The sequence below is a fragment of the Oncorhynchus kisutch genome, linkage group LG17 (genome assembly GCF_002021735.2).
Source record: "Oncorhynchus kisutch isolate 150728-3 linkage group LG17, Okis_V2, whole genome shotgun sequence".
Taxonomy (NCBI): Eukaryota; Metazoa; Chordata; class Actinopteri; order Salmoniformes; family Salmonidae; genus Oncorhynchus; species Oncorhynchus kisutch.
In genome coordinates, this window is record NC_034190.2 from 61,229,785 (window position 1) to 61,254,821 (window position 25,037).

General features: G+C 40.3%; 2 protein-coding genes across 7 annotated transcripts in view; one reads left to right on the forward strand and one right to left on the reverse strand.

Moving 5' to 3' along the window:
• The first annotated feature begins 7 nt into the window (after window positions 1-7).
• On the forward strand, window positions 8-5,988 carry lzic (leucine zipper and CTNNBIP1 domain containing). 3 transcript variants are annotated; one of them, XM_020506420.2, is made up of 7 exons: window positions 8-103; window positions 678-787; window positions 1,094-1,229; window positions 1,612-1,710; window positions 1,977-2,072; window positions 2,371-2,452; window positions 2,562-5,988. In XM_020506420.2, exons 2-7 carry the CDS (start codon window positions 687-689, stop codon window positions 2,618-2,620), a joined length of 573 nt encoding a protein of 190 aa, XP_020362009.1. In that variant the 5' UTR covers window positions 8-103; window positions 678-686; the 3' UTR covers window positions 2,621-5,988. The 3 variants fall into 3 exon arrangements, with proteins under 3 accessions (XP_020362009.1, XP_020362008.1, XP_031650099.1); XM_020506419.2 differs by having other exon boundaries at window positions 55-417; XM_031794239.1 differs by lacking the exon at window positions 8-103 and adding an exon at window positions 485-532.
• The window catches only part of clstn1 (calsyntenin 1), a 74,906-nt gene continuing 53,913 nt past the window's right edge, over window positions 4,045-25,037 (reverse strand). For all 4 annotated transcript variants that reach the window (XM_031794235.1, XM_031794236.1, XM_020506422.2 and 1 more), the window contains 8 exons: window positions 24,199-24,356; window positions 23,384-23,532; window positions 21,313-21,566; window positions 17,605-17,775; window positions 17,248-17,393; window positions 16,822-16,957; window positions 10,960-11,144; window positions 4,045-8,082 (listed from right to left, as the gene is read on the reverse strand). In XM_031794235.1, the coding sequence (XP_031650095.1) occupies window positions 7,888-8,082; window positions 10,960-11,144; window positions 16,822-16,957; window positions 17,248-17,393; window positions 17,605-17,775; window positions 21,313-21,566; window positions 23,384-23,532; window positions 24,199-24,356 (1,394 nt within the window). In that variant the 3' untranslated portion in view covers window positions 4,045-7,887. The remainder of the gene's footprint in view (window positions 8,083-10,959; window positions 11,145-16,821; window positions 16,958-17,247; window positions 17,394-17,604; window positions 17,776-21,312; window positions 21,567-23,383; window positions 23,533-24,198; window positions 24,357-25,037) is intronic.

Here is a 25,037-nt window from a genome sequence, read left to right on the forward strand (position 1 = left end):
ATTAAAATAGAGACATATGATTGGACAAAAAATAACCGGAAAGGACAAGGCCGCACCCACGGAATAAGAGTCAAGTCTAGATGGTATTCAGCTTTTGTCAAATGTACGTAAATCATTTTTTGTTGTTGCATTTTAGCTAATCCTAACAATTTTCTAACTTTAACCAAATTCTCCTAACCTTCGACATTTAACAGGCTACGTAATTTCTCATAAACCGGCTACGAAAAGTCAATTCTGACAAATGCTGGATCCCTTCTATCCATGACCACGAACAAGAGCTACGTTCACAACTCCCACACTCCCCAATGTCTTTTGACAGTATTTTGTAACACATTTCATGGAGAAGTATTCAAATATATGTTCACCTCTTCCCTAAATTGATTGTGTTGAGGCGAGTTATATTGTTCTAACGATCAGGTGAGGATTACTTATTTAATTTTTTCAAGCCAGCAGCTAGACAACTGTAGCCACAGGCTAGACTACACACAAAAATTGTCTCAGTCAGATGAATCTGGCGGCCAGTGGGAACAAGGTAGCTAACTATAGTAGCTAGCTAATAGCGAATGTTATTCTTCATGTCAAAGTATAGACCGCTCCATTGTGTTTGTAACTAGGTAGTTAATTCACAAGTGATACATGAAATTGAACTATTTACTCACTAAATATGGTATTTGCAGGGTGGAAGCATGGCTTCTCGTGGCAAATCAGAAACTGGGAAACTAAAACAAAACATGGAGGAGCAACTGGACAGATTGATGCAACAGCTCCAAGATTTGGAAGAGTGCAGGTACTCTCATCATCAGTCATTCCTAACTGTGAACATAATGTGGGTTGTCTGGATGTTCCACACACAGAACTAGAATTAATTCAGTGTATTATATTTATAAGATTCCACTGAGGGATGTAGCATGGAACTTAGACCACATCTGTCTAGAGTGGATGTTCCACTCACAGAACTAGAATGAGTCATTATATTCATTCTATTTCTATGATTCCACAAAGTGATACATGTAGTATTAATGGAATTTAGAGCACATCTCTGTACACCCATAGATTTTGTTCCTCCATTACCAGGGCTCTCTGTTTATTCTAGAGAAGACCTAGAAGAGGAGGAGTATGAGGAGACCAAGAAGGAAACCCTGGAGCAGTTGAATGAGTTCAATGAGTCTCTGAAGAAGATGGTGACAGGCAACATGACACTGGTGGATGAGCTTGGAGGAATGCAACTGGTAGGGACTTTGGATGACCAGATCTTAGAATTAAATAGAATATTATGAATATAAATAATATACTTCAAGGACATCAAACTCATTCCATGGAGGTTTGAGTGTCTGCTGTTTTTTGTTAATTCCTTTAAATTGTCCAATTAAGACCTAGACAACTAGGTGATGGCAGTTCCTAAATAATCAATTATCAATCCAAGTACAAGGAAGGAGCGAAAACCCACAGACACTACCCTACAGGAAACGAGTTTGACACCCCTGATCTAATCTATCTCTATGGGCCATGCACTGTCATATCATAAGAGTGACATAATATTATAACGGGTAATGACAAACCATAATGTTGTCATGATGCATGACATGGGAGAACTGTCCTTTTCTTCATTAGGCAATCCAGGCTGCCATCAGCCAAGCTTTCAAGACCCCCGAGGTGATCCGAATGTTTGCCAAGAAGCAACCGGGGCAGTTGAGAACCAGATTAGCAGAGGTTGGTCGGAAGCACTGTTCATCTATGTATTTTATGTACATTATTGTTTGTACATTATTTGATACATTTAATATCAAAAGTAAGCTTTACATTCTAAAACCTGTTCAGTTCATGGAATGCTTTGAGGGACACATTAGTCGTGGACTAAAAAGCATGGTCAATGGAGAATCTCTATTGAAATAGCTTTTTAATCCAGGACTAAGATTAATCTGTGACTGGGAAACCGCCCCTGAAAGTTTAGCCGAATGGTGTGAAATTCTCTGTAGATGGACCGTGATGTCATGGTGGGAAAACTTTCGAGGGATGTGTACACTCAGCAGAAGGTGGAGATCCTCACTGCCTTGAGAAAACTGGGCGAGAAGGTAAAAGGCCCGTTGTACCACTGTACTACTCCCTTCTTCATATAGTTTAAACTTGTGATGAATACTGTAAGAGAAAGTGGCATTGAATATTTTGATAATCTGCTATGATGGAATGGTAATTGGTATAACATGTCATGAAAACCTATTACAAAATGTAACCATCTGGAGTTCAATAAATTGTATGCTATATATGATTAACTGTCATTTAATTTAGTGAAATACTATAACAGGGGTCTTATGACTATGGTGTGGATTTCCTCAGTTTCACTCTTTTCATTTCTCTTTGTTCTTCCTGCAGCTTACAGTCGAAGACGAGACTTTTCTGGCTGAAAATGTGACCGCAACTCTCAGCCAATTTGAAAAAATCACTGCAGACCTCGGTGAGCTTTAACTCTACTGCACTTCTTTTTTTCTTTACATGTTACTATACCATGAGATCCAACCTCAACAATGTAAACTACTGTACTTAACCAGCATCTCACTTTTCAGGATCAGAAGACAAGATAATGGCTTTAGCTAGTTCTGGTGTGGAGAAAACCAAGGTATAAAGGGTAATCAGGTGTTGTCCAATGTCTGTGTTGTTGTTTAACATCAAGTGTTTCCACCCAATAACAGTGCCATAATATTGATAATGTAAATCAATCATGCACTTAGACCGTACTTGCTTTTAAAGAGTAAAGTTCAACTTTTGTACACATTTTTTTTCTTTTTCTGATGATTGTAAAACTTGGTATGCATTTGGTACTAGAGTATTTGAGTAGAGTAGTCTATTTATAATTTGAACAGTTAGACAGTCCATTGGTCATCCTTTTTGTTAAGTGTGGCTCAGACTTTTTGAAGGCTTTAAATTCAGTTTTCATACAGATTGTCTTCATGGCTAAATCATTTTGTTTTAGCTCTTGGATTGAATTATTTTTCCTGCATAACAAAATAAATAAATGAATCATTGCAGTGTTAAATATGCAACGCTGGGCTTAAATGTGATTGCATAACACACCAACTTGAACCAGCTCTGATTCTTAATTGAGAGGAGCCCGAAAATGTCAATCTAAAGTCAGTTTACAGTGTATATGCATCATTTTGGATGTGTAGTATGTTTGACTACAAAATACTTTCTAAAAATGTAGTCATAAGTGGTTTAAGTTTCTGATTTTTGTATTTCTAATATAAAGTTACATTTCTCAATCTTCGGTCTCATTAAATATAGTAGTGTTGTGGTTAAAAACACATTGCCATTATTCTATACACTAGTTCTGTTCTTTCAGCACCAGGGGGCACCATGATCAAACATTCCTATTTATAAGCAACACCAGTGCTCGGACTCCCCTGACAGTCTTATAACTGAGTGGATTTGAACTCGCGAAGCCGGTGGGGGAGGCATGCCTTGCTCGAATGGACCGGTAATCTGCGCCGCTCGGTCATATTGTCAAGAATGGAGCATGGTGTATTTATTTTCCATGAAATGTAAGTTAGAATTGAAAAAAAGTATAATAGGGAAGGCAGAAAGCATTTATATCAAAAGTAATCACTTTTGCATGTAGAATCCTACTCATTACTCCACATGGCTGAAGCGGCAGTCATAGTTTCACAGAGTTCAAAATTAGCCAGGCTGCATCCTTTTCCATGTGTACTTGCACACTTCCTCTTATGTAGAACCATTGTATTGGTGTAATCATTGGCTAGAGAATGTTTCCACCATGCGGCGGTGTGCAAGTGCACACTTTAGTAAAAAGGCAAGGGCAGATACAGCAGATCTCAAGTACAGAGAATGACACCAGTCTTAATTAAGTGTGAACTCATAATATAGAACAGAACATAATCCAGACACATTTGTACTCTCTCATCCTTTATTTTGTTCACGAGCAAGCATCAACTTCACTACAATTTGCCTTTCAATTGGTAGAAAAGTGAGAGCAGCCCCAACAAGCACAAAAGGAAGCGTTCAACAGTTCTGAAAACATTGTCACCTTCCATTTTTGAGCAAAGATAAAAAATAAACCAAAAATGTTTGAGTGGTGTGGACTTGTGAAAACAGACAATCCGAGAATCAGTAGTATACATGTCCCCTCTCCCACTCAAATCTCACAGTTCCACATGTAATATACAGAAAATTGTTGTTTTATTAGAAGTGATTCATGCAACGTAAACACCCGTTGAATCCCAAAGCTCATATGTCTGCTGGATGGACAGCGACATTCATTCAATTCAATGGAAAGGAAAATGTCCAAGGGGCTGATCAAAAGTATCACAGAACTTGACTTGAGGCCCAAGCTCCACTGACTGGCACAAACAGTTGTAAACTCTGGCCCCTTGGAATGGTGGCTGTTCAGTAGTATGTTTGATTTGTACTTTTCAATAAATAAAATGTTTAAAAGGGAGATGAGAATGTTAAATTGACAATGGACTGTGACAAAATGAGCGTGAGAAATTTGGAGAGAATAAGATTATACTCTTGTTCTGGTGAATTTCATGCTGCCCTCAACATCTTTGTCTGCAAATCAGGCAATAATACACTGTTCAAAATTACCGTTCACTATACACAAATAGGTAACTTTATACCCACATATGCTGCCTAGAGCATTTTAATATTGTACATATTTTTAGAAGTGGATTTCCTCAATATGATGATTCAGTACAATATCTATAGAGGATACAATATGGTCCTACTTTCGCTACACATAAACATAGACACATGACACCTATGTAAAACATTAACTTTTAATAAAACTAGCAGTGGACTATTATTACTACAAAATTAAATAAAATCACTTCCCCCAGCTCTGTAAGAAATCTAGCATTAAATAGTTACAAAATAAAAAGTTGCCACAACTAAAAGAGCGTAGATGAGTGTTTTGTTAGTTGTGTTAATGCGCTGTGATCGGCAAAAGGCACTCCCAACTTGGGCCAGCTCGAACCTGACCCCCTTATTGGGCCCTAGTCATTTTGAAGGGGAGACTGTTCACCACATTTCGACAGTTGACCAAAAATAATAAATACATTGGGCCTAACAGAAATGTGATTGAGCGACTCCAGACATATGGTTTTGCTCAAACCCTCAAAAGTTACTTGGAACGGTCTCCAAAAAATTACTTTATATGAAACTTGCAAAGCATAAAAATGGTACACTTGTGTTACTTGAGCCATTATGTATTTGGCCTCTAAAAATAGATTAACATGCAAAGTATAAGACTTCCTTTATAAACCTTTCCAACTTTGTCATGCCTCACCTTTACTCACTTTACTTTTAAGTTTGACTAAAATTCCCAAAGTCATGCCATAAAACATACTTATGAAAGTTTTGCAGAATGTACATAATTCATTTGGATTCCTAAAATGGTGGAATAACGTTAACCTGTTTGAGGGTTACAAATCCTTTACCACATGGGTTTTTTGAAGGTATTGAGATTAATAAGCAGTGATTTTTGAGAGGAAATATAGAGGTTAACATCTGACATCTTTTCAATTAATTGTATAAGTTTTATACTAATACCAGAGGGAAAACAAGTTTACCAAATGTAAACAAATATCTTAGAACAACTCTACAGTACAGTTCCATGTACAATAAAATCTAGTGGTCTACTGCAAAAAAAACCATTTAATTTTAAAGATTCAAACAAAGACCAAGAAGACTACATTTTAAAGAGTTCTCATATCACAACAATGTGTCAGCAGTCACGTATTTATTCGTATTTGTTATGACTTATTTGAAGGTTTCAATATCCTTCAAATAAGCAAAACAACTGCAGTGAGACTACGCTCAACTGTAATGAGAAAACCGTTTAAAAATGCATCTAATATATTATTTCAGGTTAAATAGCCATGCCATGAAAAAAATCCTTAAAAAATGTTTTTTTTGTAATGAAGCAGACAAAATGTTCTCGCATTTAATTTCTCTTCCAAAGAACGACAGCAGCCGTGCTATTGAATTGAGCCCTCCTAAAGCTAGACGAACCATACGCCTCAGGTCCGTCTGTATGCTGAGATTCGTTTGTATTTTTGTTCTAATATTTTTGATGCAACGGCAGGACTGGAATATGGAAGGGCTTTTTAAAGCTGCAGATGGAGTGTAATTCCCTGCTGGTCCTAATGTGCTAGCAGAAATATTCATATCTACACTAATAGTGAATTGATAGCGGAACTGCAGAAGCTGGCTGTTTTCTTAGTACCTTAAGCTACATCGGACTGTGGTTTACTGAACGTGATCATCTTGACCTCAAATTACCTTCTGTACAATAACAGACGAGAATGGGAATTAAATACATTGTCGCCTTGAGTACAGCATTGCCACCTGTGCAAGTCAAGCAAAGAAATAATCATAATTTGGTGGGTGCTTATATTTGTCCTATTTCACACGTGAATTGGAAATGTGTTTTTTGCATATCCCAACTCTCCCTGAGACACCGTCGGAGAGTGGGGTCTCGGCCATGGTCTGACATTATCAACAGCGACCCTGGAGCAATTAAGATTATGTGTCTTGCTCAAGGGCACATTGACAGATTTATCAACTTGTCGGCTCGGGGATTCGAACTAGCTACCTTTCAGTTACTGGCCCAATGCTCTAACCGCTAGGCTACCTCCCGCCCTTATGTATATAGCATGTGAGGAGTGTGGCATGTGAGGAGCCGAAAGCAAAACCGACCAGTCCTGTCCCCACTAAGCAAAGAAATAACTACCTCCTTGCAAATGAAAAGACAAAATGAGCAACACTTTGCCATAGAAACCTTTGTGTACAGTTCTGGGTCTGGGTTGCTCTTCTTGAAGCGGACATTTTGTACAAGTATGACGGAAGAGCTTTGCCAAAAAATGTGCAACATGCTATAGCCTTTGTGACACAAATATTCTACACGACGTACTGCGTCTTTTTAGATATTGGACCCATTTGTTTAGGCCTTCACTAACACATTGACTAATTACATGGTTTCTTCATATTTACAAAATATTAAAAAGCAATTTATTCATCTACACATATGACTTGTTCAAATATCCTCATGCACTAAAAGGAGAAAAATGTAAATATGCGGTCTACGTGTCTGAAACGTAATCTCGTTTCACTCTCCGGACTACAACTCAAGCACAAAGAAAGGAAAAAAAAGTCAAAGCTTCTCTCGTTTAGCGGCAAACAAATCTAAAACAGATGTGCAAGGAATATACATTTTTTAAAAATCATTCTCCATTTTGAAAGCCTTACATCAGTAAAGAACTAAACAAAAGTGCAAGGTTGTTTCCTCACGGTAGCTCAAAACAAAATGCAAATGTTGGCCAAGTCTTCCCGGGAATAAAACATTCAAAATTAAAAAAGTAAGAAATCAGCGATCCGGTGATTACTATACTACACAGAGTACCACCACTAAGATGACGACAGGGAAACCTTGACAATATATCGCTTTTAAGGGGGATTTGTGTTTTGTTTTTACATCATGGCTCCTCGGTAAGGAATTTGTGAGGGTATGCCCCCACTGTTTAGGAGGGGTAGTGAGGATGAGAAATTCTATGAGTCATGTGTGTTAGAGTATGTATATGAGTGTGTGAGAGAAGTGTGTGTATCACAGGAGGCTGCTGAGGGTAGAACGGCTAATAATAAATGGCAGGAACGGAGCAAATGGAATGGCATCAAACACCTGGAAACCATGTGTTTGATACCATTCCACTCCTGCTCCAGTCATTACCACCTGCCCGTTCTCCCCAATTAATGTGGCACCAACCTCCTGTGGTGTGTATATCTATATGAGTGTGTGTGTGTTGCTTGTGTGTGTAAGAAGTGTGTGTTTGCATGTGCATGTAAAAATGTATGAGTATGTGTATGTGTGTGTGTCTGTTAGTAGGTGAGTGTGGAGTCATCCCACTCCAGCTGCTGCTGTCTGCTGGCACCCTGCTGGTCCTCTGGCTCTCCGGCCTCCTCATCCTCGCTGCTCTCCGACTCAGCACTTGTGATGTCATCTTCCTCCTCACCTTCCTCGCTCTCCTCCTCTTCTTCTTCCTCCTCCTCACTGCTGTGCTGGTCCTCATAAGTCTACCAGAGGAAAGAGGGAGAGAGAGAGGATCAGTCTTTCACACATTATTAAGTGATTATGAGAAAGATCTGAAGTGGAGGAACCCGATCTACAGCTGCGTAGGCTGTTACCAACACTTATGCTGCTGCCATACTGTTAACTATTATTATTATTTATCTTGATACCCAGTCACTTAAACCTAATCCCCATCCACATGTAAATATCTACCTCAAATACTCCAGTATCCCTACACATTGTACGTTTGGTATTGGCACTGACCCTTTTTATAGCTTCCTCTTTTTTTCCTGTGTTGCCTTTATTATATCTACACACACACACACACACACACACACACACACACACACACACACACACACACACCCCGTCAAAAGTTTGGACACCTACTCATTCAAGTGTTTTTCTTTATTTTTCTATTTTCTACATTGTAGAATAATAGTGAAGACATAAAAACTATGAAATTACACATATGGAATCATGTAGTAACCAAAAACGAGTTAAACAAATTAAAATATATTTTATATTCTTCAAAGTAGCCACCCTTCGCCTTGATGACAGCTTTGCACAGTTATGTAAAGTACTTAAGTAAAAATACTACTTAAATCATTTTTGGGGGTATCTGTACTTTCCTATTTATATTTTTTACCTCTTACTTCACTACATTCAAAAAGAAAATTATGTACTTTTTACTCCATACATTTTCCCTGACACCCTAAAGTACTAGTTATAATTTGAATGCTTAGCATTACAGGAAAAAGGTCAAATTCACACACTTATTAAGAGAACGTCCCTGGTCATCCCTACTGCCTCAGATCTGGTGGACTCACTAAACATAAATGCTTCCTTTGTAAATTATGTCTGAGTGTTGGAGTTGCCCCTAGCTGTCAAAAAAAGTAATAAAAAAGGAAAGTGTGCCATCTGGTTTGCTAAATATAAGGAATTTGATGAGTACTTTTTCCACCACTGAACTTAAATACATTTCAAATCTGATACTTTTAGTATTTTACTCAAGTAGTATTTTACTGGGTGACTTATTTTTACTCGAGTCATTTTATATTAAGGTATATTTACTTTCACTCAAGTATGACAATGTTGCACTTTTTCCACCTCTGGCTGTTGAATTATTTTTGCTAAAGGGATAGTTCAGCATTTTTACATATTCATTTAATAATTATTTCCAAACCTTGAAAGCAGTCTACAGACATGGAAACAAATATATACATATGTAAAAAATGACAAAACTATCCCTTTAAAAGGTGCAATCTGCAGTTGCTATACCAATTTGACATATAAATGATAGTTGTTTTTTTTCAAGAATCAATGAGTAACTTATGAGCTTAGTACAACTGTCACACCCAATCAGAACCCAAAATATATGCTTGTTTTACTCCGATCTTTGTAACCATTGTACATTTAAAACACTGTATAGCCTCAAAACATATACCAAACAAAAATAAATGCACATGCAACAATTTTTTTTTTTTACTGCGTTACAGTTCATGTAAGGAAATCATTCAATTGAAATACATTCATTAGGCCCTAATCTATGGATTTCACATGATTGGAAATACAGATATGCATCTGTTGGTCACAAGTACCTTTAAAAAAAAACAAGGTAGGGGCTTGGGTCAGAAAACCAGTCAGTATCTGGTGTGACCACCATTTGCCTCATGCAGCGCGACACATCTCCTCCGCATAGAGTTGATCAGGCTGTTGATTGTGGCCTGTGGAATGTTGTCCCACTCCTCTTCAATGGCTGTGCAAAGTTGATATATATTGGCGGGAACTCGAACATGCTGTCATGCACATTGATCAAGATCAAGCATCCCAAACACGCTCAATGGGTGACAGGATCTTGTCACGGTATCTCTGTGCATGCAAATTGCCATCAATATAATGCAATTGTGTTCTTTGTCCGTAGCTTATGCCTGCCCATACAATAACCCCACCGCCACCAAGGGGTACTCCGTTCACAACGTTGACATCAGCAAACAGCTCGCCCACACGACGCCATACATGTGGTCTGCGGTTGTGAGACCGGTTGGACGTACTGCCAAATTCTCTAAAACAACATTGGAGGGGCTTTGTGGTAGAGAAATTAACATTAAATTATCTGGCAACAGCTCTGGTGGACATTAATGCAGTCAGCATGCCAATTGCACTCTTCCTCAAAACTTTTGTGGCATTGTGTTGTGTGACAAAACTGCACATTTTTGCAGCACAAGGTACACCTGTGTAATGATCATGCAGTTTAGTCAGCTTCTTGATATGCCACACCTTTTAGGTGGATGGATTATCTTGGCAAAGGATACATGCTCATTAACAGGGACGTAAACAAATATGTGCCAAAAATTTGAGAGAAATAAGCTTTTTGTGCGTATAGAACATGTGATTATTTTTTTTTACTTTACATGTTGCTTTTATATTTTTGTTCAGTGTAGTTAAAATGATATGTTTGAGACCATGTATTGTCAGTCCTTGCATCCATTGCTCTGTCTATGCATTTGAGAGTGGTTACATTTCTCCGGGCCCATCCCGCAGTTTTTTTTACCAAAACAAAGACAGGGTGCCCACTTTGTTATCGTTTCAACTGAGGATTTGCTATTTCAGTGCAAGGCTTTGACCAGAAGGAAACCTTTTTGGAGCATTACAGTGTGCCCGTGTGGTCTATTTGTTTTTGAATGATCGGTTGCTCCATCTCTGTTGGTCTTGTGTGTCTCAGTTGGTAGAGCATTGTGCATGCAACGTCAGGATCGTGGGTTCGATTCCAGCACACAACTGCATGTTGCTTTGGATAAAAAACGCACACAATACGATATAATTTTTTTGTACTACTATTGGATAAAAAGGTGTCTGCTAAATGATTTATATGATATTACCTCCATAGGGTTGACTGTGATGGTGAGGGCCGAGTCATCCCAGTCCATCTCATTCTCCTTGCCGCCCTCTGTGTCCCTCATGGTGCGCTGGTGGGCTGATCGGATCCGGAACACGCCCAGGATGATCATGAACACCAGGAAGCTGACACACACCACAATGACGATGGTGGCGGCGCTGGGGACCACTGGGGACAACACACACAGAGTGTGTATTAGGACAAATGTACGCATGCAAGCTCACACACACACACGCACATATGCACGCACACACACAAACTATCTTCACTTCTAGGGCTGGGTAAGAATTAAAGTCCTACTCTAGTCTCCTTTTCAGCTCATTTATCACCTGATTCTTAAAAAATTACAGTTGAGGTTTTAAAATCACATTTGATACCCCACCTTTTTAGCCTGTCCTTTAATCAATTACTTTACTGTTATTTAGCTCTGTCTTTTAATCAATGTCTTTGTATTGTTGTTGTTTGTTTTATGTTCCCATATTTATCCATTTTATTCTTCCTGCTTGTTTTAACTCTCTCTCTTTTACTGTGAAGAGTGTTGTGAATTTAAATTCACTTTAAAGAAGCAGGCTGTATCACAACCGGCCCTGATTAGGAGTCCCATAGGGCGGCACACAATTGGCCCAGCGTCGTCCGGGTTAGGGTTTGGCCGGGGTAGGCCGTCGTTGTAAATAAGAATTTGTTCTTAACTGACTTGCCAAGTTAAATTAAGGTGAAATAAATGTTGATTTGATTTATGGTGCATGGATAGAAGAGTTGGCGAGAGTTGTTGGGTTTAATGGGATGGTTGTTTTTGGAAAGTTTGATTTTCCCCCCACACGTTCCACAGGTCACATTTAATTTGCTTACTAAAACTGCATCAGACTACACTGAACAAAAATACCAAACGCAACATGCAACAATTTTACCGTGTTACAGTTCATATAAGGAAATAAATCTGTGAAATAAATTAATTAGGCCCTAATCTATGGATTTCACATGACTGGTCAGGGGCGCATCCATAGGCCCACCCATTGGGGAGCCAGGCCCATCCAATCAGAACGACTTATTCCCAACATAAAAAATAAAAAAAATTAGAAATACTCCTCAGGTTCATTAGCTGTCCGGATGGCTGGTCTCAGGCGATCCCGCAGGTGGAGGTCCTGGGCTGGTGTGGTTACATGTAGTCTGCGGTCGTGAAGCCGGTTGGACGTACTGCCAAATTCTCTAAAAAGACGTTGTTGGCGGCTTTTGCTAGAGAAATTAACCTTCAATTCTCTGGCAACAGCTCTGGTGGACATTTCTGCAGTCAGCATACAAATTGCACGCTCCTTCAAAACTTTATATATCTGTGGCATTCTGTCGTGTGACAAAACTGCACATTTTAGAGTGGCCTATTATAGTCCCCAGCACAAGGTGCACCTGTGTAATGATCATGCTGTTTAATCAGTTTCTTGATATGTCACAGCTGTCAGGTTGATGTATTATTTTAGCAAAGAAGAAATGCTCACTAAAAGGGATGTAAACAAATTTTTCACTCATTTTTCAACCACTCCACAAATTTCTTGTTAACAAACTATAGTTTTGGCAAGTCGGTTAGGACATCTACTTTGTGCATGACACCAAGTACTTTTTTCAACAATTGTTTACAGACAGATTATTTAACTTATAAGTCACTATCACAATTGCAGTGGGTCAGAAGTTTACCTACACTAAGTTGACTGTGCCTTTAAACAGCTTGGAAAAATCCAGAAAACGATGGCATGGCTTTAGAAGCTTCTGATAAGGCTAATTGACATCATTTGAGTCAATTGGCAGTGTACCTGTGGATGTATTTTGAGGCCTACCTTCAAACTCAGTGCCTCTTTGCTTGACATCATGGGAAAATCAAAAGCAATCAGCCAAGACCTCAGAAAAATATTTGTAGACCACAAGTCTGGTTCATCCTTGGGAGCAATTTCCAAACGCCTGAAGGTACCACGTTCATCTGTACAAAAAATAGTACGCAAGTATAAACCCCATGGGACTACGCAGCCGTCATACTGCTCAGGAAGGAGACGTGTTCTGTCTCCTAGAGATTAACGTACTTGTTGCGAAAGATGCAAATCAATCCCAGAACAACAGCAAAGGACCTTGTGAAGATGCTGGAGGAAACAGGTACAAAAGTATCTATATCCAGAGTAAAACAAGTCATATATCGACATAATCTGAAACCACTGCTCCAAAACCGCCATAAAAAAGCCAGACTACGGTTTGCAACTGCATATGGGGACAAAGATCGTACTTTTTGGAGAAATGTCCTCTGGTCTGATGAAACAAAAATTGAGCCTGAGCCTGAGCCTCTTTACTGTGTCGCCACCAGGCTAGAACCGCTACTTCGATGCAGACAAGAAACAGGGTTTACATGAAATGTTACAGACACAGCTGGACAAGATGAAATCAGACACAGTGACAGTGCCCACCGAGGAAGAGAGGCCACGGACAGACAGAGCTGAAACTTCACTGCTTGACACGTATGATGAAATCCTGGTTGAGAATGAAACGACTGAACAAATGAACAACGAAACAGCACAGCAAGTAAGTGAAATAGGTTTCGATTATGTTTTACTGGTAATGGGGATATACGTAAATGCCAACAAAATAACTTTTTGGTCAGTGTGTGTTTCAACTATTTAACTGTACTAGAATGCTTAAAAAGGCTGCACCATTTCTTTTTTTACATCGGTATTGTTTTTTTTGGCAAAGAAAATATCAGATATAGGTACCAGCCAAAAATGTCATATCCGTGCATCCCTAATTCTGAGCATATGCAATTGTGCGACTTACACATAAAATTACTTCTTCACTTATTTTAGGTTTAAGGAAGTGTGTATGTCACATTACTTTCATAGCTCTATGATAAGGAATGTATCCACCTGCTCGAGACAAAATCAGCGATTGCTATGCCATGAAAAAGTCGAGCAGGATAAATGTTTTCTAAGGACCGCCCCTTTGAGGTAACATTGCATTGAAGCAATATAAATCAGTGTAATGATGCAGTCGACCACCAGAGGGAGGCAAATGCAAGTTTATTCGACAGAGGACCTTTACATGGTCTTCGGAAGGTCTGGATGGATGACTTATAAAACGGTGGAAAAATCAATCAAATAAGTCATGTAAACATACATATATTTTTTAAAGTATTTCTATTGCCCGATTTCGGGGACTGTCAGCTTGAGAAGATGTATGTAGTATTTTACTACACTCAGTTTCCACATTTTTTCTTCTGTGAATCCTTAACCTACCACAGCAGATCAATGTGGTCCACTTTGACCAAGATGGACATTCTTCAAGTTGTGTGGTAACCTTGATGGGTGGATTTTGATACAATGCCTGCCATTTTGCCAACCCAAATGGTGTCTATATGTGGGGGTATGTGACACAGCCATGTTTCCACCTGGTACAACTGGAAAAGTAACAGCGATTCCCTCAAGTCCATCTCTATGACAAGTCTCCCAGCGTCGGTTACAAGAGTAGCAGCAACTAAATCAGGCTTCTCTGCCCCCCTTTTCTGTGCCTCGGTCTCTTTCACCAAGTATATCAATTGTATTATAAAATATGAGGACCCCTGGACATGGACATGAGCTCAGATATTTAGTGTGTAGTTGAACTGTTTTTATGCAGTTGTTGATGTTTGTACACTACAAATCAACTCAGCATCTTGGTATTCTGTTTCTGCTAAATGTAATGTACCATTATGTTTATGCCTGTACTCATGTATTTTATATTGTAAAATAAAGAGATTTTCTGATAGAAAAACTGTATGGGGATTTCATCATTGTTAGGTTGAAAGAAGAAGAAAAGGATCTACACATTGTAAAGAATCAAAAGCCACTTTTATACACACACACACACACACTTGGTATTTTGTTGCGCTGTCACATTGTGTGATCATAATGGAGGACCATTGGACCTGGATGCATTTACTAAGTGTCACAGAGTAGGAATGCTGATCTACAATCAGTTTTGCCTTTTAAGATCATCATGAATCTGATTATTACAGACATCCTAGATCAGCACTCCAACTTTGAGATGCTTGATAAATAAATGGCCCTGGTGTAATCTCACAGTCTTGATGGGGTTTTAGTAGGGTGTTACGATACATTGGAGCCAGGTTGTGCGACTACTCTTCCTGACTTTAGCAGTTACAACTGGCTAATAACAATGTATATCTCCTCTTAAATTTTGAGTGTCCTCTGCCAACCTTCTCTACTCTTATCTGGCCATGAGTACACAAGTATGTACTAGCCCTGTCATGTAGGCTACATGGTTTATTAAGTACTCTCAGCACTGGAGATTACAACCCTTAAAAAAATACACCATAAATAAAGGTTGTGCTCAGATTCATGGCCGTCCAGATGTCACGGAAGGACCGACGGCACTCAAGTGTAATCCCCAAACTAAAAACCAGGCAACCGATAAATATTTCACGTGCCCTACTTTTGGTTAATTTACGTAAATCTATGGGGAAAGCTCGCCCCGGTCTGACCAAGAGGGATTTATTTATTTATTCCAGAGCAAAACATTTAACAGATTAGCTGTTTGATTATGACGTCAGGATTAACTTTAACAAGAGATGAGTAAAAGAATCTACAGCAAGTATTGTGGGAGAAAATGGGGGATCTGGAATTGTCCAATCTAAGATAGGTGTATCATAGAAATAAATAGACAAGAGTTTTAGTGTTTCTGGTATTCTAAATCTATGGATTACTATTCATTCCAAAGCAGTGTCGAGGACATTTCGGGTTGCCACAAAACCGCATTCACCACATACAGGGAAAAGGGAGGTTTAGGGTAATTAAATAAATACAAAATAAATCTATATTTATTTGAATTCAAGCTGTGTATACCTCAGTGTGGACTTGCAGTTTTGATTAAATAGAAGGCTTGTGTAGTGCTTATGATACATATTGGTAGCTAGCCCAAAGAGGCTAATTATGCTATAGCTAATGCCTAACAAAGTTGATTTACTGTTTAACGGATGCCCCGCCTCACATTAAATAATTTTTTTGTTTTACATTTTTTTAATGATTTATTTGATTCATGTGAATCGATTATTTTTATCTATTTTTGACAAAAGTCAACTCACTTCTCCATTGCAGTAGTTGGGATACTGTTAAATCGCGGTGAATTGAATCATGTGAATCAAACGTTTCATTTGCGAAACACAAAAAGTAATTTTAGGAAAAATTATTTGCTGTATGAAGCCTTCCTTTTTGGTTATGTGACTGCAAAACTTGTTTTGTAGATACTTCAAGTTAACATTGCATCTCAATAGATGTTTGTCAGCCTGCAAAGTAAACACTTCTAGGGGTAAGATAAATATGACTAAACAAGAAAATGTGTGCGCTTGCTTCAGTTGTCTAAAAAGATTTGTATGGTAGTGGGAGATGTGTTAAATGTCAAATTAAAAGCTGAATAGTTGCTGAAGCAGTTCATTATAGTATGAATAGGTCTGATTACTTTAGTAGACTGCTATATATTTCAGTTAACACATCAATTATAAAAAATAGCAGAACCATGCCTCAGAAATGAACTGTGCCTAAAACTCAGCCGGGACAGGCTTTCAATGGTGGTATCCTACTCCTGACACTGACACCAATTTAGTTAAGGGGGTACACCCTGACCAGGGCTCTGTGGTCCCGGTGACTGTCATTCCAGAACCATTATACCAAAAGGCAAACATGTTGTACTAAGGTTGTTCAGTATTTTTTTTTTTACTGGTGGTTCAAATTTTTACTTAATCTTTTCATGTATACCATTATTCACACGCTCACCTCACTTGCACAGACAGGCTAATGAGTGAGGTTAGCATTAGTGGTTTTACCTGAAGCCTGGTGAGCGTTGACCAGGTTGTGCCCGGACAGGTCCACAGAGGCGTGGTGCACTGGGTTGATGAAATTGGGCTGCACCATGGCATTATTAGCATGGTCCATGGGGTTGGCTGTGTGGATCACACTGACCTGGGGGTAGGCACATGCATGCACAAACAAAACAAAACAAAAGCGAGAGAGAAACAAAGAAAAAGTCCAGAGTTACAGACAGACCACAGAATCAAAGTGTTAAGTATTACTGAAGTTTTCCCAGTGTTAGTTGTTCACTTCACCAATTGTTGTTCATAATTGTTTATGACATAAAAGGGTTAATATCTCTAACACAGTGACTAGGGATTCTTTTACATCAGTCTCTATACTGAAGAAGTGACAGCAGTTGCCGTATGGGTGAGGTATAAACAGTAAACGCTCAGTCATACCTCGACCTTGAAGTCGTTGCTGATGTAGCGGCCGTTGAGTTCGGAGCAGAACAGCTTGAACTTCCTGTCAAAGAGAGCCTCTGTGTGCCAGTTCTTGTAGCGAATCAGGTGCAGGACCTGCTCATAGTTGGCCATGGTGTTGACGCCTGGGACATGGAGAGGAGGCTTGTCAAGTAAAGATTTAGTTAGGGAAAATGTAGCTAAAGGCAGGTCCGGCACTCATTGTTAGCACATAGCAGACAGGAGGGTTGATGAAGGATATGTTTTTTATGCATTATGGGGGGAAAAGTCTAGCCTAGTCTAGTCTACCATAGCCAAACAGCCTAGTCTAACTTAGCCTAGCCATCCTAGACCAACCTGTCAGGACGAGACCCAGGTTGGAGGAGGTCATCTCCAGGCCGCGCTGCTGGACCTGGGCCTGGTCCACCTCCAAGGTCTCATGCTCTCCGTCTAGCTCATCGCCCAGCGCCGTCACCTCACATGTGTCCAGATTGTGCATGATCTCCTCCGACACTACAGTCTCCTGAACTGAGAAAAGAGGGGGGAAGAAGATTGATTTTTTTTATCTGTATGTTTGCTGTGGAAATGTATGTACAGTGGGGCAAAAAAAGTATTTAGTCAGCCACCAATTGTGCAAGTTCTCCCACTTAAAAAGATGAGAGAGGCGTGTATTTTTCATCATAGGTACACTATGACAGACAAAATGAGGAAAAAAAATCCAGAAAATCACATTGTAGGATTAATGAATTTATTTGCAAATTATGGTGGAAAATAAGTATTTGGTCAATAACAAATGTTTCTCTTTACATTGTTATATACCCTTTGTTGGCAATGACAGAGATCAAACGTTTTCTGTAAGTCTTCACAATGTTTTCACACACTGTATTTTGGCCCATTCCTCCATGCAGATCTCCTCTAGAGCAGTGATATTTTGGGGCTGTTGCTGGGACGGACTTTCAACTCCCTCCAGAGATTTTCTATGGGGTTGAGATCTGGAGACTGGCTAGGCCACTCCAGGACCTTGAAATGCTTCTTACGAAGCCACTCCTTCGTTGCCCGGGCGGTGTGTTTGGGATCATTGTCATGCTGAAAGACCCAGCCACGTTTCATCTTCAATGCCCTTGCTGATGGAAGGAGGTTTTCACTCAAAATCTCACGATACATGGCCCCATTCATTATTTCCTTTACACGGATCAGTAGTCCTGGTCCCTTTGCAGAAAAACAGCCCCAAAGCATGATGTTTCCACCCCCATGCTTCACAGTAGGTATGGTGTTCTTTGGATGCAACTCAGCATTCTTTGTCCTCCAAACATGACGAGTTGAGTTTTTACCAAAAAAGTCCTATTTTGGTTTCATCTGACCATATTACATTCTCCCAATCTTCTTCTGGATCATCCAAATGCTCTCTAGCAAACTTCAGATGGGCATGGACATGTATTGGCTTAAGCAGGGGGACACGTCTGGCACTGCAGGATTTGAGTCCCTGGCGGCGTAGTGTGTTACTGATGGTAGGCTTTAATATTTTGGTCCCTGCAGGTCATTCACTAGGTCCCCCCCGTGTGGTTCTGGGATTTTTGCTCACCGTTCTTGTGATCATTTTGACCCCACGGGGTGAGATCTTGCGTGGAGCCCCAGATCGAGGGAGATTATCAGTGGTCTTGTATGTCTTCCATTTCCTAATAATTGCTCCCACAGTTGATTTCTTCAAAACCAAGCTGCTTACCTATGGGAGATTCAGTCTTCCCAGTCTGGTGCAGGTCTACAATTTTGTTTCTGGTGTCCTTTGACAGCTCTTTGGTCTTGGCCATAGTGGAGTTTGGAGTGGGACTGTTTGAGGTTGTGGACAGGTGTCTTTTATACTGATAACAAGTTCAAACAGGTGCCATTAATACAGGTAACGAGTGGAGGACAGAGGAGCCTCTTAAAGAAGAAGTTACAGGTCTGTGAAAGCCAGAAATCTTGCTTGTTTGTAGGTGACCAAACACTTATTTTCCACCATAATTTGCAAATAAATTCATTAAAAAGCCTACAATGTGATTTCCTGGATTTTTTTTCTCATTTTGTCTGTCATAGTTGAAGTGTACCTATGATGAAAATTACAGGCCTCTCTCATCTTTTTAAGTGGGAGAACTTTCACAATTGGTGGCTGACTAAATACTTTTTTGCCCCACTGTATGTGGTAACATTTTCCATGCCAATAAAGCCCTTTGAATTTTGAGAGAATATTGTCGCTGTTAAAATGTGAGCTTCTTAACAGAGCTATTGGGGCTTGTCCCCCAGAATTAGATTAAGTCTCGTCCTAGACTAAAACATACTTTCAATGGACATTCTCCACTGACGATGCTGGTTACGCTTTATTTTACAGGTGGTATTTACTAAGAAACTATGTGGTAACAATGGATAATAGTCATTTCAAAGAAACCACCTGCTTAATATCAGGAAAATAAAAAGGTAACTATGGAGCTTTTCAGTCCAGGACAAGGCTTAATCTGTGTCTGGGAAACCAGCCCATGATGTCCTGTACATTGTTTATCAACCAGAGGTAATGAGAACAGCAGTGCTGGTAGGTAACAGCGGTAGTAGACCTCTAAGCCCTGTTTTCCCATATGGCTTGTTTTACACAAGGGCACTTTGTCTCTCTCAATCTCTAGATCGCTCACCCTCCCTTTATTGCATTCTCTTTCTCCCCTTTCCACATCTCTCTCGCTCTCCTGTTTCTATTTTTTCTCTCTTCTCCCTAGCACTCCCTGCCTTGTTCTTTATCAGACCAAATAGATGAACAGATGTCGTGGCTGGTCAAATAACCCCTCCCAAAAAGCTTGTGTAGTAAACAACCCCTCCCTCCTCCTCCCCCCTTCCACAGCTCCCTCCCACAGCTTGCCACTGGTGGCCTAATCCTCTGTGTGTTATCTACTTGTTTCCACTGGGATATATACCAGGGTCTGGCCAATATCAACCCAATTCAATTCAGCCAGTACAATTAATCCCCGTGCATTGGGGTCTCCTCCAGATTTGCCCTTAGGGACACAAGGGCATCTAAAATGAGCATCCATGTCTGCCTGAACCAATATTTCCTATTGAAAGCAATTGGGATCTGCCCAGTCTCTGCAATTGTAGGGAAGAAGAACCACTGAGTTCAAATGAAATGCCCTGAACCATGATCTTGGCTGTGGTATTGTCTGTGAATGACTGGTGTGTTGTTCGGGGAAGTTTTCCCATATGGCTTGTTTTTCCACAAGGGCACTTTGTCTCTGTCAATCTCTAGATCGCTCCCCCTCCCTTTCTTTCATTCTCTTTCTCCTCTTTCCACATCTCTCTCGGCCTCCCTCCTTTTCATTTAATCCATTTTAGAATACGGCTGTAATGTAAAAAATTGTGAAAAATGTCAAGATTTGAATACTTTCCGAAGGCACTGTATCTACAGCCAACCTCTGATCTGTAGACCGCCAACAGTCCCTGGGATGATACCAACAGGTCCCTGAGATGGTTGGCTGACTGACAGTTTGTCAGTTCTCAAGAGCTGGTTTGAATTTAAGGGGATACTTCAAAGAAGAGGGACCATAGCTTGCTGGTTGAGAAACCTTAAAGGTTTAGAAACATTTCTTAACTGTAAGGTGGTACACGATCTACAGTAAGGGGGTACAATCTACAGAGTGCTTTTTTTTGGTTTGTTTTGGCTCCCCCAAGTTATTACATTTTTTCACATTTTAGTTTTGGGTATAAAAAAAAACTTTTTTTTTTTTTTGCAAAAAATGTCCTTAATTGAGGAAATCTGTTCCTAACTAAGTATTCACACAAATAAAATAAAAAAACGTGATCGTGTCTCAATGTATTCGAGGTATGAAATGATTGTATTTCAAAAAAACACTATTTTTGGGCTTACAGTAGTTGTGGTCCATTTACAGTGTACAAATTATCGTTATTTTACGTCCCCCCCGACCGACCATTCACTCCGACAAAAATAAGCCCACGGCTGAATCTAGTTGCCTACCCCAGATCTAGATTAAGGTGGACCTATTTAAAGTATGGAGGTATGATCTACAGTAGGGTGGTACGTCTTAGTACCTGTGGGGTCATCCTCTGCCCCCTCTGCCCCCTCTGTGGCCTCTGGCTCGGTTTCAGCCTCAACCTCACGGGTGATGGTGCTGACGATGCGCAGCTCGGGGAAGAGAGTCACGCCCTCGGGGCTCTCAAACTCTGCAGCGCCGCGGGCAAAGTGGTCGATGCCACTCAGGCTGATCTTGGGCTCCTCGGGCTGCAGCACCATCACGTATCCCGCCGCTTCCGGTATCAAGATGCACGTCTCCTCATTGAAGCACCTAGCAAGCCAATGGTTTCAGATTAGGTCCATTTCAGTTGATATTTCCATTTCAGTCTAATATAAGCAGTACATTAGCCATGCAATATGCGAGAAAAATATCCTCTGTCTTTCTAAGTGCATGCAAATAGGGCAGGGGACCATTTGATTGTCTATACTGTGAAACTTTAAAACAGTTTGCAGTTCACCTGAAGCAGTATTTCATTCTTTTCACCTCTATCTTACCATTTTCCCTTTCATGTTGAATTCACTTTGGAAAAGGCAGGTACACACTACCCTCCATTTTCCCTTTCATGTTGAATTCACTTTGGAAAAGGCAGGTACACACTACCCTCCATTTTCCCTTTCATGTTGAATTCACTTTGGAAAAGGCAGGTACACACTACCCTCCATTTTCCCTTTCATGTTGAATTCACTTTGGAAAAGGCAGGTACACACTACCCTCCATTTTCCCTTTCATGTTGAATTCACTTTGGAAAAGGCAGGTACACACTACCCTCCATTTTCCCTTTCATGTTGAATTCACTTTGGAAAAGGCAGGTACACACTACCCTCCATTTTCCCTTTCATGTTGAATTCACTTTGGAAAAGGCAGGTACACACTACCCTCCATTTTCCCTTTCATGTTGAATTCACTTTGGAAAAGGCAGGTACACACTACCCTCCATTTTCCCTTTCATGTTGAATTCACTTTGGAAAAGGCAGGTACACACTACCCTCCATTTTCCCTTTCATGTTGAATTCACTTTGGAAAAGGCAGGTACACACTACCCTCCATTTTCCCTTTCATGTTGAATTCACTTTGGAAAAGGCAGGTACACACTACCCTCCATTTTCCCTTTCATGTTGAATTCACTTTGGAAAAGGCAGGTACACACTACCCTCCATTTTACCTTTCATGTTGAATTCACTTTGGAAAAGGCAGGTACACACTACCCTCCATTTTCCCTTTCATGTTGAATTCACTTTGGAAAAGGCAGGTACACACTACCCTCCATTTTCCCTTTCATGTTGAATTCACTTTGGAAAAGGCAGGTACACACTACCCTCCATTTTCCCTTTCATGTTGAATTCACTTTGGAAAAGGCAGGTACACACTACCCTCCATTTTCCCTTTCATGTTGAATTCACTTTGGAAAAGGCAGGTACACACTACCCTCCATTTTCCCTTTCATGTTGAATTCACTTTGGAAAAGGCAGGTACACACTACCCTCCATTTTCCCTTTCATGTTGAATTCACTTTGGAAAAGGCAGGTACACACTACCCTCCATTTTACCTTTCATGTTGAATTCACTTTGGAAAAGGCAGGTACACACTACCCTCCATTTTCCCTTTCATGTTGAATTCACTTTGGAAAAGGCAGGTACACACTACCCTCCATTTTACCTTTCTATTTAGATTTTTTTTATTAAATTCCCTTAGAATAAATAACCTTTTGAATCTTTATTTGAGTGTAAAGCAGCACCTTTTAAACATGTCAGTGATTTACCATTTAAATATCATCATCTTTCACTAACACAAAATGTATAATATCATAAAGCATAAACAATAAAATATACATTCTAAAGCCTGGCTAAAGAGCCAAACTCAGTAGTTGCTATTTTATTGTACCAAGTGGTCTGGCGCACAGACAATGTATTTTATCATTCAGGGCTGGTTTCCCGGACACAGATCAAGCCCAGTCCTGGACTAAAAAGCATGCTTAATGGAGAATCTCTATACATTTTAGTCCAGGGCTAGGCTTAATCTGTGTCTGGGAAACTGGCCCAAAGTGTATATTGGGCCAAAGTGTTTATTGATGGCACGGGACACTCACTTGACGGTGGTGGAGACGCGGAGGTGTCGAATGCCGGGGGTGGGGAACTGGCGTGAGTTCAGGTAGGAGATATGCTGCATGACCTTGTCGAAAGCCTCAATGTCATCGCCTTCCACGGTCAGCGACGACTGGTTGGGGTTGAATGCCACCTGAGAGAGAAAAGGTGATGGTGGCAGAGTGAGACCCAACTGTTGATTTTCCATGTTAGTCATTTAGCAGGCGCTCTTATCCAGAGCAACTTACAGTCATTCAGTTTAGTAGGGGGGAAAAGCCACATATCAAAGTCATTGCTAGAAGACTGAAGCCCCTCTTAGGGCTGTACTCATGTTCAATGTACTCTCTTTCAGCCCTTAGTCCCATATCTTCAAGCAAGTTGTATTGTTATAAATGTGACTGTATTAGAGGTACACCAAATCCACTGGATTTTGTAGCCCAGTTAAAGGGATAGTTCACTGCTTTGGTTTCGTTTCCCTGGAAGTTTACCAATGCTAACGTTCAGCATTTGTGGCAGAAATCCCCTTCAAGTCATGGGAACGATATTAGCATTTTTCACACATCATGTCCAAATCATGCAAAGTATCAAAAATAGATTGTGAAGCTCACCAAACAGTTCCAGCCACTGCCAGGGAAACTAAAGGCATGGATTGCTGTCATACCTTGTACATAGACTGCTTACATGGTATGTGTAATGTGTAAAAAACATTTTTTTGTGAACTATCCCTTTAAGGTTAGGAAAGCTGATCCTAGAGCTGTACATAGGGGAAACTTCACCCCAGAGCCCCTCCAGCCCCCCAGGCTATAGCTAGACCTCTCACCTTGACGGCTGAGGCCACCTCCTCAGGCAGCTGCACATCCAGGCCCTCCTTGCAGGTATACAGGCAGTCGATCACCTTCTTGTTCTCCAGCTTTCCCGATCGGATCATCAGGCCGGCCAGATTCCCCCGGAAAAACTGGGACATGCGAGCATTGCCGCCTGGACCCAGCAAAGGGCAGAGGAGAAAACACATACACAGTCAGCCAGGCGTATAAATCTGCAGACTGACCTTTTCTGGGCCAGTGGTTTGAAGCATGCCATCTGAATGTGCGGCAAAGGCCGCGTGACTGGCGTTCTCATGCAAGTTAGTATGTGTGCCCTTAAAAGGCCTGAGAATGGATGACGGATGAGCTGATACAGGCCTCCAGCCAAACATGCACCAATCTGCAGTTTGATGGTGGAAAAAACAATGGATTGGAGGGGGGGGGGGGGGCATGCGGTCATGGAATCGGTTCAATGTCTTCACCTCAAATGTTATAATCTTACATACATTTTCATACCAATATGTATCCTACCAGGCTATGGTGATTCTTGATATTTCAATATAATTTATGTTTTTCAATATACTTTTGCTACAATCGGTTGTGAGGAAAATATTAAAATGTGACTTACATCCCAGTTAGCACATTTGGTTCCTTGGAAGCTGAGGGAACATAAGATTTTGCCTTCCCATTGGTTCTGGGAACGAAGCCATAAGTTGCCTGATGGTAAAACTGACTTTTTTTTTATTTTTACGTTCTGAGAACGGAAGTAAACATTTTGCCTGTTCAGGGAACAAACATCCCTTTTTAGGTTGCAGGGGGGTTCTGAGAACATTTTACTATGATTCCCTGAAAGTTT

Excerpts from the sequence above, each read along its gene's own strand:
- lzic (XM_031794239.1), top strand. The coding sequence starts at position 506 with ATGAATCTGGCGGCCAGTGGGAACAAG. Across the intron at positions 533-677 it reads TGGCGGCCAGTGGGAACAAG|GGTGGAAGCATGGCTTCTCG; the intron begins GTAGCTAACTAT and ends TGGTATTTGCAG. Across the intron at positions 1,711-1,976 it reads TGAGAACCAGATTAGCAGAG|ATGGACCGTGATGTCATGGT; the intron begins GTTGGTCGGAAG and ends AATTCTCTGTAG.